Source organism: Myxocyprinus asiaticus, chromosome 19 (assembly GCF_019703515.2).
Source record: "Myxocyprinus asiaticus isolate MX2 ecotype Aquarium Trade chromosome 19, UBuf_Myxa_2, whole genome shotgun sequence".
In the NCBI taxonomy this organism is placed as follows: Eukaryota; Metazoa; Chordata; class Actinopteri; order Cypriniformes; family Catostomidae; genus Myxocyprinus; species Myxocyprinus asiaticus.
Window position 1 is genome coordinate 33,907,911 of NC_059362.1, and position 15,656 is coordinate 33,923,566.

At 36.6% G+C, this 15,656-nt stretch overlaps 1 protein-coding gene and 1 pseudogene across 4 annotated transcripts in view; one reads left to right on the forward strand and one right to left on the reverse strand.

Moving 5' to 3' along the window:
* Positions 1-6,870, reverse strand: part of LOC127456764 (transcriptional protein SWT1-like) — a 40,570-nt gene extending 33,700 nt beyond the window's left edge. For 3 of the 4 annotated variants that reach the window (XM_051725343.1, XM_051725344.1, XM_051725341.1), the window contains exons 1-3: positions 6,226-6,342; positions 4,537-4,630; positions 4,220-4,278 (exon numbers count right to left, since the gene is read on the reverse strand). In XM_051725343.1, coding sequence (XP_051581303.1) covers positions 4,220-4,278; positions 4,537-4,620 — 143 coding nt within the window. In that variant the 5' untranslated portion in view covers positions 4,621-4,630; positions 6,226-6,342. Of the gene's footprint in view, positions 1-4,219; positions 4,279-4,536; positions 4,631-6,225; positions 6,343-6,853 lie in introns of those variants that run through there. The other variant, XM_051725342.1, reaches the window with a different exon arrangement.
* Positions 6,458-15,120, forward strand: LOC127456768 (TRMT1-like protein; annotated as a pseudogene).
* The last annotated feature ends 536 nt before the right edge of the window (positions 15,121-15,656 follow it).

The window sequence follows — 15,656 nt, forward strand, 5'->3', positions numbered from 1 at the left end:
ATTGAGCAATCAACAACTGATGAAATGAGGGACTTAGATATCTATGAAATCTATTCTAGATTAAATCTTTTGGATGGATGAAAAAAAATATAGTCCCTCCCAGATGGGTTCAAAAGTCTCCAAATATATGTAAGGCCAAGATTTTTACACATCCTATGAAGCGTCAATGTTGCTCTAGGGGGCTTACACACTTTTGCTTCACTATGATCAAGGACTGAGTCCATCAAAAGATGAAAGTCTCCTCCCAATATTATATCATGAGGGGTGCCAGCTGCTTGCAACATCCCTTTAAGATCTATAAAAAAGCCCTGATCATCAACATTAGGTGCATAAATATTAGCCAAAATAAGACTTTGCCCCTGAATTTCAGCTAAAACTATAATGACTCTTCCTAATTTATCTTTAATCTGTTTGAGACATTTGAATTGTATATGTTTACTTAGCATAATGACTCCCCTGCTCTTACTCGAGCCAGCACTAAAGAAAACATGCCCACCCCCTATCCTCCCACCCCATATCCTCCCAAATTTTTCAGCTTCCTGCAGAGAAAGATGCGTTTCTTGAAGAAACACTATATCATATTTCTTACACTTAAGAAGAGAAATAACCTTCCTTCTTTTTATGGGGTGCCCCAACCCATTCACATTCCACATGGAGAGAGACAATCCACTCATATTAACATTTGACATTCTGACATAAGAAAAAATAGATTGTGTGTCAAAAACAAGATTATAAAGACCACATTCCAAAATTAGTGCAACAATGAAAGCCCGAACATCCCCCAGAACCAAACAAATAGAAAAAAGAAAAACGTGCCCATTAACCCCGTGCACGACAGCACCAACTGGCGTCCGTCCCTCCAAACTAAAACAGTCCATGCATGCCTAAGAGAACCTGGTGTTTCTATATAAATTTTGTGAGACAGAATTAAACAACAAAAGATAATCTATAAAACAACCTCCAGCCAATGGGCGGAATAAGCACAAAGAGCGTGTAGATCCATCCATAGAACTGTCCTGAAGCTGTGTTACTCTACAAAATAAACTCCAGCCGCTAGGCGGAGTCAAGCGAATGTTCAGTGAGCCGGCCCACTCGACTGCAAAATGAGTACAACAAGATGACTTACTCACTGCATTGACTTTGCGAGAAATACTCCACAAAATAAACTCCAGGCGATAAGTGGAACCAGTACAAAAAAAGCACGTAGAGTCTTCAAACCGTCAAGCGAATGTTCAGTGAGCTGGCCCACTCGGCTGCAACGTGAGTACACCAAGATGACTTTCTCACTCCATTGACTTTGCAAGAAATACTCCACAAAACAAACTCCAGCCAATAGGAGGCATAAGCACGAAGAGCATGTAGATTCATCCATAAAACTGTCCTGAAGGTGTGTTACTCTACAAAATATACTCCAGCTGCAAGGCAGAACCAGCACAAAAAAAAAAGCGTGCAGGTTCCTCAAACAGTCAAGCGAATGTTCAGTGAGCCGGTCCACTCGGCTGCAACGGGAATACAACAAGATGACTTACTCACTCCATTGACTTTATGAAGGACATCGCTTGCTGTGGGCATGTGAATGTTTTACGGCCATCCTTAGCATCTATTCTCAATTTGGCCAGGAATATCAGTGCAAAAGCGACCTTCCATTGATGTAAAAGTTTCTTGTATTCCTTGAATCGATCACATTTCTCTTGTCAAATTCGCAAAGTCTGGGAACAAGAAAATGCTGTGGTTCTTCCAAGAAAGCCTTCCTTTACTCCTCGCCTCGCGTAACACAAGATCTTTATCGGATGATCTCAGAAATTTGGCCAGAATTGATCAGGGCTTGTCTCCCTCCACGGGTCGCTGAGCAGGATCCCTGTGAGCTCGCTCGATTTCCAGCTTATGGCCTGCTATGTCGAGCAGATTCGTAAAGAGCCCATCCAGGAACGTCAACATAACCTGTCCCTCTGCTCCCTCAGGAATTCCGACGATACGGACGTTATTCCACTGGCTACGGTCCTCCATGTCCTCCAAATTCGCCCAGACATGCTCCAAATCCACCTTGGTCGCTAGCGGATTAGCAGATAATTCCCTCTCCGATGACTCCAGGTAATCGATCTGTTTCTCGACATCCCCCACTCTTGTAACCACATCAGTGAACTTCGCTTCCAAGGCAGTGCTCGATCAACGTATAACAGCAAGATCCTCCAAGTCAGCAACGAACTTTGTCAGCACTGCCGACATGTTCAACATCTCTCGGCGCATTTCCCGCACATCCCCGACTAAATCGACTCCAAGGCTTGCGGCCTGCTCAGGGGCGTCAGCTTGAGCATGTTCTCTTCTTACATTTTCATTTATGTAATTATTTTTATCATATATTCTTTATATATATGTATATTCACATACATCTGAATTTTTATTTTACATTGAAACTGATATTTCCAATCATATTTTGTCCTATTAATATGCCTAGCTGTTGCCGTAATAACCATAATGCTGTACAAAGGATAATGTGTGAGCTTCATTAATTTATACTGGTACCAGGGAGAGCTTTTCTCTGTAATAGACAGATCTGCATGTATCATCTTCAAAAGTTAGCCGTTAAGGAGTTGCTTCCTTCCTAGGACAATGTGAATAATTAGTTTGATGTATGCTATAAAGGGGGTGTGATTACTGTTCTTCCCTGGGAGCATTCAAAATAAAAAGGGCTTTGTATCATCACTCTATGTAGTAGTAATTTGGCTTAAGGTAAATGGGGTGATGCACATTTGTCTAAATCTATGAAGTAACTTAAAAATACATTAAAAATGCTATTAATACAGACAATTAATTGAATACACTTCTTTTACAGTATGATGAATATATGTTCGTTTTGATTTTTTTATGGGGCTTAAAGTAAAAATGTCTAGTTGTAACTTTCTGTATATTGTAAAAAAAAACAAAAAAACAAGAACATATTAAGTAGTGATGCAAGATGATCCAGCAGATGGAATGAACTTCAATCAATCAGATAATTTCTAGAAGGAATAACAACTTTAATTTGATACATTAATAAATTAAATAAAATCAATTAAAATTAATACGGAATAAATGCAATACAGAAATTAAACATTTGATTATATAGTTGTATATTCAGTAAATAAATCTAAAGGTATACCCGTGGACTAAGTCCTAAAACTGATAGTACATCGTCAAGTCTAATGAACTAAGTAAATGAAAGGTTAAGTATAAGTTGGGATTTAGCACTCTGAGGTGAAGTCGATGCAGAGAGCAAGGAGAAAAGTAAGAGTGTGTGAGAGATAATTTTCAGAGTCTATATACCATGATGTATGTGAAAAAGCAAACCAAAAAGCACTTTCTTAAAAGTGCAAAAGTTACGCTATTTCTAGCATAAAGTAAGAAATAATTCAAAGTGTCAAGTCAGGTTGCCCTGAACTATTAAGGTGTGAAAGCTGTGGTTAAGTCTAGGGGTCTAAACAAGACCCCCCTTCGTACATGTGTATGCTAGGTGTATCATAAATGACCGAGCTCAGCAAGATATAGCAGTCTGGTAGAGCATTCGTTTCCCGTGCCCCAGCTGCACATTGTTTAGACAAGAAAGCATAAAACCAAGCGAACATTTTTATTAACCCAACTCAGAGGCCTCTAGAGATCACAAGCTCACACGACAATCTATATAATATCATATCAGAGAAATACTTAATATCCAGCATACATTTTGAGTATTATTGAGTACATTACTAACATGAATGTTTAGATAAATAAGTACATCAATGTGGATATAAGAGTAAGACTTCATAACTGATTATAAGTATAATATTTCATAAACAAAGTATGAAATAAAAATAGTTATATATAATAAAAAATTGTGGGATATTTTTTATTCTTATTATTTATGTAAACAACAAGCAGTTTTGATTTAAAATATTAGCATTATTTGAAAAATAAATAAATAAATAAAAACTGGTACACCAAATCAAACAGTTTATGGGTTATTAAATCATTTAATTATTTGTTTGTTTGTTGAAAATTGTAAAAACGTTTTTAAAAAAAATGTATGGAACTAACATGAATAAAATGATCACATTTCTTACTTAATCTCATACATTCTTATCACTGACCTGTAACTGAAATAAAAAATTATCCGACATAGTGAAGATTTCACTTACAATATACAAAAGTGTATGACACAAACATAAAAAAAAAAATCTAATATTTTATGCCCTGAGAGACTCACCTTTCATGCCGACGATGCTGTTTGTTTTTTGGGCTGCTGAGTCTCTTTGTGTCTCTCTCCTGTGACCAAAAAAAATTTTTTTTAATTTAAAAAGTTAACACATTTATTATTTAGCAAATGCTTTTATCCATAGTGACTTACAAATGAGAATTTCTGTAATGCTCATGTGAAATGAAAAGGTCTTAGGCTACATATCCAGTACTAAAAAAAGATCAATAAAACTGATATAAGGAATCTTGCATAAATCATATGTTCAGAATAACTAGATCAAAACCCACTTGTTTTATTTTAATCAACTTTATGTTACTGATCCTCACCTTCCTTTCATCTTCACTCGAGGAGCTTGATGAGATTCTTCCCTCATTTTTTTGTTTCTTCTTCTTTGATTTCTTGCTAGACATCTTGAAAACTCTGCGACAGCACATAAAGATTGTGAGAAGATTGTGATAATGCATAACCTCTAATCTGTTTCCAATTTGAAAGAGTATTTATGTTTCAGGTTTGGGAAAAAAATGCTCTTTTATTAATTCAAACATATAGTGTTGTATTGTAATAAAACCACATTTTAGTTGCTTGTTAGTCCCTTGAGAGGGCAACAGTGAAACTCTAGGATGGCAGTTACAGCATATGGCTTAAAAACCACCAATTCCAGGTTGATATTTGGACAAAATAAATGATTCCAACCTTTTTTATGTATAACAAGCAAGGACATCTAGCCATGCATTTTATCATTAACACACGGATTAACTCTAAAAATATGATGATGATGATAATAATAAGCTTCATTTATAGAGTTTCTTTCTTTCTTACAAGAATGTGGTACTTTTTACTTTGGAGAGTTTTTAGTAAGTATTAAGTACAAAGTAAACCATTTTCCCCCAAGAGCATCATATCAGTAAATCCCAGACAGAAATCCATCCTATCCTTGGGAGGGACAGAGAAATCACCAAAACAACCAATGTCAAGGAATATTGAAGTCTCTCGAAGTCCAGGGTTCCAGATGTCAAAGGTTAGGCCTTATTGAGCAACACAACAAAACCTGAGATGCCAGCATCTGAAATCACACTTCAGAATCCTGCATTTTTAAACAGTTTTTATACATCAATCTTTGAGTGATGGCCTCTTCATCCAATAACATCATCTTATGCCTCCCTAGTTTCATCTTCGCCATCTCTCTTCCAGCTGGTCAGCTTTTGGCCCCAACTTGCTGTTTCATCTCAATGCCTTTTTTTGGCGACCTTGGCGTTATCAGCACCAGCTCTGCTCATTAAATTTTCCTTTCAATATCCACATACACACCTCTCTTTGGGTCATACAAAGTTTGATAGAAAGAGGCTGTAATTCTTTCTAGAGAAGCCAAGCTACTACAGGTGGTGTTCCTTACCCTTAAAACTCCCTACTCATTCGCTTGACACATGCATCCCGTCTCCTCCTGTTTCCCAAAGTCTCTCATTGTCTGTATCACATCAACTCATTTTCACTTGACACAGAAAGACCTTACACAGAGAGAGACTGCAAGCTAAGCTGTTTTCCATAGTTTCAAACTGCATCACAGTAAATCAGAGTATTAAATCAATAAAAGAATGATTAAATATGTAACATATTGAATAACATTGATAATGCAGTTATTCATAGTACATTGATTACACATTGTCATTTTCATATAATTGCATATTGCATAAGTATTAATTCAAGTATCAAAAATGGATTAACTGAATGATTAAATAAAAATATTCCATACCAACTCAAGGTTAAGCATGAACTGCGCAAAAATGAAATTTCGCCATTTAAAATGTGACAAAAGCAGCTTTCGAGCACACAACAAAGCATTTCTGACAGACATTTCCACAGAATATTTACAGTACATTTGTCCTGTCCTGCCTAAACCTTAAATCTTATTATACTGTAAAATTCTTGGAATTTAAGACTACGGAATACAATCCGTTTTTATTTTATTTATTTTCTTCAGTTTTTGTTTTACTTCCAGATGTAAAGTGTTTACCTACCAGAAATGCGACAGATGTTGCTGAATTCGAAACTGAATGACAGCAAAAGAACAGACAAATCAAGCCTTCTTGGCCTCAAGCTGTACACTTCACCGCTTGCACTACAGCTGCCTTGCTGTAACTACTTCCGCTCTCTAATTTTGCGTAGTTTGCGATAAGACGATTGGAGCGTTCCCTCAACGCTCAGCGTGCAGTATTTGTTTACGCATTCTACGTAAGCTAGTTTGTGAATATGGCGGAGCTCAAGGAAGAAGTTAGTGAGCAACTTCACCAGAAGGACGCCAATGGGAAAGGTAAAATTATTTGTTTTATTAATGATTAACTGGTTCTAGCGTGATTTTTAGGTTGCTAAAATAACATTCAATATTTATACATTTTGAATTTTTATCCAGAATATATCTAATACGACTTCAAAACTGCTGAAGTAAATATAGGCCTCCTCACGGAGCTCCACCACAGGACCTAGGTGTAAATAATGTAAATGCTGAAAACGACTCCGTATTTCGGAGCATATCGGCAGAGTACTGGCATGTTCACTAAATGCATTAATCCATGCATTCTCCGAGTTCAACAATAAGTTTGAAATTACAGTTAGATGAATATACTGTATATGAAGCAATGGTCTTACCGCGGAGCTCCGCAATAGGGCCGTTCTGCTTGGAAACATCATATACATGGGCTATTAACGTATGGTGGCGCTCCACTGTAGTTTTTCTGTTTTCATGGTTGTATTCATAACAGTGCTTACAAGACGAGCACTGTAGTTACATCACTCATACTTGTTATACACTTTTTTGGAATTAAATTGTCTCTATCACAACGTAGAGACTCCATTCAAACTTTATTTGGTAGATCCTTAGGTGTACTATGTATTTGTGATTTTATATATTTTTTTAAGAAAAATAAAGCTAGCAATAAAATATATAATTATATGATTATAATTATGTTGAAATATATTATTTTTAATCAAATAACATTTAATAGTTATAAAATAAATAAAAAAATTTTTTTTTTTTATATATATATATATGTAAATAAATGCTCTATTTATGAACAGACACTGGGACTGATACTGATGAGATGCTTACTGAATCTGTGGAACAAAGTGAAAAGATGCCCAGTCATGATGCCTATTCTAAGCCGGTGAAAACAGAGGACAACAATGGACAAACATCTTCCACTGTCATGGGTACGTTTTCAGCAATCACAACCTGTGAAGGATTTTACACTCCCTGTGTTTCAACATGGTTAAATAATTTAAATTAATATTGTCTGTCTCTTTCAGAGAGACATGTGTCTATCCAAACCACACTGGAAGGTCTTGAGATGCTTGTGGATTTGAATGGAGGTACAGAAACCTGTAGTATCTCAGTCATTAAATGTTCATTAAAACCACCTGCAGACCACACGGATCTAAAGTTAACAATTATTCATTGTTCATTCAGATACTCAGATCAGTGTTCATTGATTCACAGCTGGGAGGAAATCATGTCCATTGTGTTCAGAAGATACATTTAAGGCCTGTTACAGTCATAAACTTCGATGGCACCTACAGAACTTGCACTGTAAAGTTTATGTGGAATTTGAAGGTATTTGAAATTTAGTAAATCAAAAGACTCCATTTAGAGTCACTGTAAGTTTCTAACCCAACAAGCATTTGAAAGATATTGACTGAGTGAAGCAAGCTGTCAGATATTATATGTGTGAAGAATTCACTGGTATAAGCAAACTTTGGTTCCTCTAATGCTCCCACAGGCCAAAGGATGTGCATTTGTCATCTGCCTTGTAGACAACTCAAATCCAGTCTCAGACCAGGTACGTTCAGGGTTTTGTGGTGACTTTCCAAATTCCAACAGTGTTTTTTTGTATACATGTCTCTGAGATGTAATTATTTTACCCATAAGATGGCAGAATAGACCAAATTATGTCATAGATAACTTCACTATTAAAGGGATAGTTCACCCAAAAAAAAAACAAAAACAAAAAATTTCTCTCATCATATACTCATTGGCTTTTTTTTTTCTCTCTGCTGAAAACAAGATTTTTAGAAAAGAAATCTCAGCTCTGTAGGTCCTTACAATGCAAGTGAATGGTGGCCAGAACTTTGAAGGTACAAAATGCACATAAAGGCAGCAGAAAAGTAATCCATATGACTCCAGTGGTTAAATCCATATTTTCAGAAGAGATATGATAGGTGTGGGTGATAAACACATCAATATTTAAGTCCTTTTTTACTATAAACCTCCACGTTCTCTTTCACATTCTTCTTCTTTTGTTTTTGGCAATTCACATTTTTGTGCATATATCATAGTTAAAAAAGTACTTAAATATTGATCTGTTTCTCACCTACACCTATCATATCACTGGAGTCATATGGATTACTTTTATGCTTCCTTTATATGCTTTTTGGACCTTCAAATTTCTGGCCACCATTCACTTGCATTGTATGGACCTACAAAGCTGAGATATTCTTCCAAAAATCTTCGGTTGTGTTCGGCAGAAGAAAGAAAGTCATACACATCTGGGATTGCAAGAGGGTAAGAGGTAAATGATGAGAGAATGTTCATTTCTGGGTGAACTATCCCTTTAAGGAAGAGCTAATGTGTAGTGGAATATCACTGAAATGACTAGATCTCTGCAACTCTGCATCTTTCCAATTTTATCTGTGATGGCTTCTTTTTTTCTTAAGAATCGCATAATCATGATTCTTAAGGAGCTTTGGAAATCATTTTGGAATCAACCATTTTTGAGAACCAGAAACTAGTGTGTCTGCTTTTTTGTCCCATCTCCAGACTCAAGGCAGACTGGTGGCTCACTACCACTGCGTGGTCTGCTCTGTCACTATCGCCCGCAAAACAGACATGATAAGTCATCTCAAACGCCACATCAACAAGGGTGAGACAGAGGCCAGCTATTCAGGCAGCTCAGATGTACCCTTCGAAGAATCAAGTGAGCCTTTACTCTCCTTTACTCATTATTTAATGTTTTAATGCTTCCTTGTTTTGCTGTGCTTTACTGACATAGCAAATAATTGTGCATTTGTGTTGCCAAGGCTGCAGAGGCAAAAGTCATTAAAAGAGAACTGCCTGAACTGTATGCCAGTTTGTTGATGTGGAATAATATACATGTTGAACTTGAACAGCAACGTTGTCATATACGAGGATTGTATTTGTGAAAATAATAGTTTAACTCAAGTTTCAGCAAGCCATAATACTGGCCAGTTTTCTCTGTTTGACTGTAGATGTGTTATTCAGAATTACACCAAATTATTACCTCTAATTCTTTCTCTCTTATTATGTCCCTGTCTCAGTCCTAGGTGGACAGGCCTATGAGATTATGAAAGAGTTGGGCACCAATGTCCAGCTCCTGCCTAACCACACCACACCCCAGAAGACAGGCACCTACTTCAGCTGCAAAATGAAGACAAACAGGTAGGTTTATTCCCCTAAAATGTGTAAATGTTGTGACTCTATGGCGCTTTCAAAACATTGCTCTGTTTGTATGAGCATCCAGCCAGCCCAACACAGCAACATAGCTCAACCAATGGCATGAGTTTATGGCGGGACTATCTGTTTATCGAGCTATTGCAGACGGGGGGAGTGTTTGGGAAACTTTATTTTAAGTCTTTATTTTTGCAGTGCTGTTTGTTGATGCTAGTGGTACAGAAATTACACACTTTGCCTTTAATTATTGACCAAAATTAGATCGTCTCTTTGTGAAGTTGTAGGCAGCTTGTATTCTGCTCTCGCGATTCTAGCAGAGGAGAGGAATCCACTGGAATGTCTTGATGCTTTTGGAGCCACTGGTAGGAAATCTACTATACACTGAGAAGAACTGATAACTAATGATGATAACAAATATCTTTACACGTTTTGCACAGATTTAATCATAATAAAAGGATCATATGCAAATATATTGTGTATATATTTATATACATTTTCATAATCTATTTATCTGTAGGTATAATGGGTCTGCAGTAGGCAAAGCATCTGCATAACTCTGTAAAGGTTACTATAAATGACATAAATGAAGCTTGTGTGAAGATGATTAAGGAGAATTGTCATCTGAACCACATCCGTGTGGAGGGAAACCACACACGTCGACAGCTAGAAGGAACAGGAGACACGGACTCACCCATGGCTTCTGTGGAGGTAGTGAAGATGGACGCCGATGTCATCATGCACCTCAGACCCTTTGACTACATGTGAGTGAACAGCTGAGGCAGTGCTGGTCAATTCTGCATATGAGTAAGAAATTAGGGTCCGAATAAATGATCCCTTTTACAACAATCCATGGGAAAGTACTGTGTGAAGTACTAACAAGACAATAGAAATAATAATAAAAAAGTTGCACATGATGATCATGGTATTCAATACAAGCTTTTGTAGCCAGGTTTGCTTATTACATATCAAGTCTGTTAAAAAAGGACAAAAAGTTCTTACTAAATACGTTCACATCTGTGAACTATCTGGACGCTGCTTTTTGGAACGTTCGAAATCTGGACATAGTGTCTGTGACATCAATGGACACTGTCTCACTTTACTCTTAGTCCTTGAATGTGACACTTCGCCATTATGACTGCCAGATCGTTAGAATCGAGTATTATATGGAACTGGCTGCACATATGGCGTTGGCCTCAGTAGCCAGGTATGATCACCTATTTATCTTACTTGACAGTTTGCAAACTGTACAATCAGACAATAATAGCTAAGAGGTGCTATTAGCTGTTGCCCTTGAGCATTTTGTCCTCGTGGTGGTGCGTGTGCTCAGAGGGTCCAGCCAGGCAGATGAGTCTTCTAAGAAACTGTGTCAGCTCTTGCATTGCCAGTGGTGTGAAGAAAGGGTGTTTCTCAAGCCAGGAAGCATGGTTGAAGGTGAAAAGGCTCTGCAAACAAATACCTGTACCCTAATATTCCAGCCAGCTGAAAAAAACAGCTTATAGCAGCATGAATTTCCATTGTGCAGGCTGGTTTATGCTGGGCAACCAGTATGGTCTTGCTGGTTAAGCTATTTAAAAAGTTGGTGGGGACACCAGCATCCAAATCACAAGATATGCTGATGACCAGTAATGCTTTTCAATGAGTTAAGCATTAATAATTACTCTTCTGCTTGTTGCATCAACAGAAAACCTGTACAGACAGTTGCCCTGCCAGTGCCATGGGAGCATGCCAGGTAAAACTGCAGTAGAACTTGGGTCACTTTGGTAAGATGAAATCATTCATGCAGTTTTTTGTTCACAATATCACTCATGCATTGAGAAAAATGCATAATTCCTCAATTAAACCATCAGTCATGATTAAAACTCCCTCTGTCTGGCTTTCTTTTTAATTTAGTTTTCTGTCCATCAGGGCTGGTGCTCTGTTTAACACTGGTTTTCTGAGACAGATGTTGGTTGCAGCAGTGCAGCACAATATGGAGGACATCCAGCCTCTGGTGAAGACCCTCATCTGTGAGGCTGACTGCACCACACTCAAGCTTTTCCATGTCCCAGGATACTCTGCCCTCTCAAACCAAGGTGTGTGATTTTTTTGTAAATCAATAGTTCAGCATTTTCAGTTCTCTTCTGGCTGCCCATTGTTCAGTTCAATTGGAGGCGATGAATCAAAAGCTCTTTCATGTTTTCTCTAGTGGAGTGCGGTAATAAAAACTTTTAAAGAGGCTGATACATCTGAGTCAGGTACTGAAAAATTATGATCTTTTGTTGGTTAATCAGTTTATATATTTAATATACAGTATATGATTTAACTGGAGATATTTATATAGTAATTAGGGCTGGGAAATTTAACAAACACGTTAATTTCTGTGATTAATAGTTGACTGTTTGACGCATGTCCCGGGCATAATAAACACGGGACCGGATTTACTGTACGGAGAATGGAGACTTCACCCGCAAGTGGTGAGCCAGGTGTGGGAGAGATACGGGCAAGCTGCCGTATCTTTTTTCATTGCCCGAAAAAGCTCACTCACTGTCATCTGAACCAGTGTCCAAAGTGAAACCGCACGAAAGACCCAGCGTGTGCTCGATAGAGACTGAACGGCAGCCAGAGACAATAATAGATTTGAGATTTTAACTTCATCAAATTAAACTTCAGCATTCAATTTTTTTTTTTTTATATACCTGTATAGTGTCTAATAATGCATTGGCAGTGTACACTTAAGTGTCTCTTGCCAATAAAGCTGGATATGAATTGAATCTGCTCATTTTATCCTATTATTAAAAAAATCCACTGGAACACCAGAAGATTTTGTCCAACAGCACTGATTTTATTGCATATATACATACACTTGTATCAAAGATTTATACCTGTTAAAATGTGTCTAATTAACTCTATCCACAAAAAACGGAACATTTTAACTTATACATATTTAAATAATTAAAATAAATAACAAGTAACCAATTTATTGCAAGTTCTTTGAGACAAAGTATAAAGTAAATATATTTATGGTTATATTTTAAAGTTTGTTTTAATGTACCATGATTAATCTCAGAATTTTTTTATTAATTAACGGTAGTTAAAAAAAAAATCAATTCATAACCCTAATAGTAATAGAATATAAATATAATATATAGAAAACATTTATTTTTCTTTTACATTTTATTAGTGCTATCAGTCGATTAAAATGTTTAATCGTGATTAACCGATAATTTTTTGTGATTCCAAAGTCAGAGCGTCATGCAAGCGTCAAGCACCACTTTGAACTGATGAAAAGTGCTTACAGACTAAAACTTCTCATTTTGTGTTTTGGTGATAGTTCTGACTTGATGTGCTTCATAATTAAAATGCACCTTACTAGGCTGAAAAATACTTAATTTCTATCACAAGTCCCATCTGGGCTTGTTTTTACAACATATAGCATTAAGAGGTCCTTTCTCCATCATCACTGACACTGAATCACTGCTGTGTGTGTTTGTGAAGTGTGCGTCAGTGTAATGACTCCGGGCAGATATATTACAAAGGTTCCGCCCTTCCAACATGTGTTTATGCTGGTTTATGCTGTATTAATGGTAAATGCGTTAATCGCGATTAAGAAAAATTAACGTGTTAAACTTTTCAATTCGTTAAAACTGACAGCTCTACTTCTTTTATTCAGGGAAAAGAAAGACCACTGCAGAGGATTGTGGGAACGTCATGAAGAAGATTAAATCAGACACATCTCTGGAGCATCCAGCGTTCTACTACAGCATCCATCGGCATAGCATCCGCAGCATGAACATGCCCAAGTTGGTTCCCAAAAATCTATCCATACACTGTCATGCATATTAACATCCTGAATTTTTTTTAAATAATTTATTCAACTAGATAATATTTGGAATAGAGATTAATGACCATGGTTTTGAAAATGTTCAACAAGCACTTATGAGTGTGTTGTTTCAGTGTCCACACACTTTTGGCCATGTAGTGTATATATGTCACAATGCCCCTTAAATCATGCTTAATTCACTAAATAGAAAGCCAAAACAGTTGATGGATTTGAAACCCATGTTTCTATGTGCAAGAAATGTTACATCAACAGAAACTTGAATTGAAAAAACTATGCTATATTTCAAGTAATTCAAAAATGGTATACAACTCTCAGCATATCTTTCAAAGAACTGATGTAATTTTGCCTAATTTGTTTAAACTCATTGGAACTGACCAGGTCTTTGAATTGTCATTGAAGCCAAATCTGACACTGAGCTATTTCTCTCAGGTTGAATAAATTCCTGCAGTATCTCAGCCGCACACACTGTGACCCAACAGGCATGCGGACCGACGCCACCCTGGCGCAGTTTAAGGAAGTGCTTACAAAATACAGTGTATCCACTTACTCTTCCGCCCCTCAGAGCAGTGCTATCAGCTCAGATGGAATAAGATGACAAATTCTCTGACTTTGATTTTGACTTTCAGAATGTTTTGTGGAGCATTTTGGTTGTGCTTTGTGAGCTCTTCGGGACATGCATTTAAGAGTTTGGAGTGCACAGATTTCACCTGCTGATGCTCTCTCTGTGGCTATTGTTTCTGATGTGTTTTCCTGTTTATGTTAGAGACGAGTATTTTCAATGACAACTGGAAAAGTTCTTGTACTCTAACAACAGCTTCATCTAGTGAATGCAAAAGGTTGTTTGTGTTTTTGTTGATTGCAGTGATGCTTTGGCCCATTATGGGCTTCATAGTGTTTCAAAACAATCTGAAAACACTCTGTGCTGAGAGTGATGCAGTATTGACTTATGTTCCTTGTTTTGTTTTTTGTTTTTTAAATCTCTATAATACTTATAAGGACTCTTGTTAAAGATTTATATTGATCTTGTCTGACCTGATTTTTTATTTCACTTATTTTTATTAATTTTTTTACTTCAGTATTTTATCAGATTGCTAACAATTATGCTTCATAACATCAATAAAACATTTCACATGATGTGTTTCATTACGAACAAAACCTTTTAAGAATATTGACATACTGTAGCACTTCAATCTAACGAAAACATGTCCAAGCCTCATTTGACCCCAAACTCTGAAGAACAACAGAATTTTGTATATATTTTTCTTATAAAGAAAATTAAGCCAAATATTTTTGCATTGTGACATTACTTTCATGACCGTTAAGCACATTTCCCCCCAGAAATCTCGATATTCTCAATGTAGATTCTCATTACTGTAATTCTGTCATTTGTACAGTTCAGCATTACAGTAATGGGAATGAAGGTAGTGAAAATTAAGTGTGGAGAAGTGTTCAAAATAGGCTTCTTTTTCTTTTGGGTTGAAATATGACCTGGACATGTTCTTGACTTCATTTGTAAGATTCATATGCTCAAATATAACCTGTGAGAAGTCTCCTCCAAATTAGTGCCATTCTGTGTAATTTGCATAGTACAATATCTAGACCTCCCTGAAATGTTCACACTAAAATTGTCTAACTAGTATGTTCATTTGAATAGGGAAACATTTTGCAAACTACTTTTGTTGGAATAAACCTTGTAATCAATGCTTTGTAGTATGTCACAGGTATATTGTGTTTCACAAAGACATTCCACAATATACTATGGTATGTATATTGTACATTACCATGGTTTTTCGACATACCATATTACAATTGTATTCTTTTAAGTACCTCAGAGTATAATGTATATACCACAGTACATTAAGATGTTAATCATTCAGTACCTTTGTATTGCCACCTGACTATCTCTGTGCCATTGTACTGGCATAGTACCTTTTTTTTTTTTTTTGCAAATGCTACTGCAATGGGTCTTTAGACTAAAAAAAATATTTTTATATGTAGTTTTATATTTAGTATTGTCATTGTTTTATATTCTCACATGCCAGTAATTCAATGATACCTGATACTTTGCTTATTCGTTTGAGAAGGCTGAGTTTTGAACTGCATACCGTACATAGTATTTAGTATGTCAAGGGGGTGTGTCAAAAGTACCTTGTGAGCAGCCTACCAAG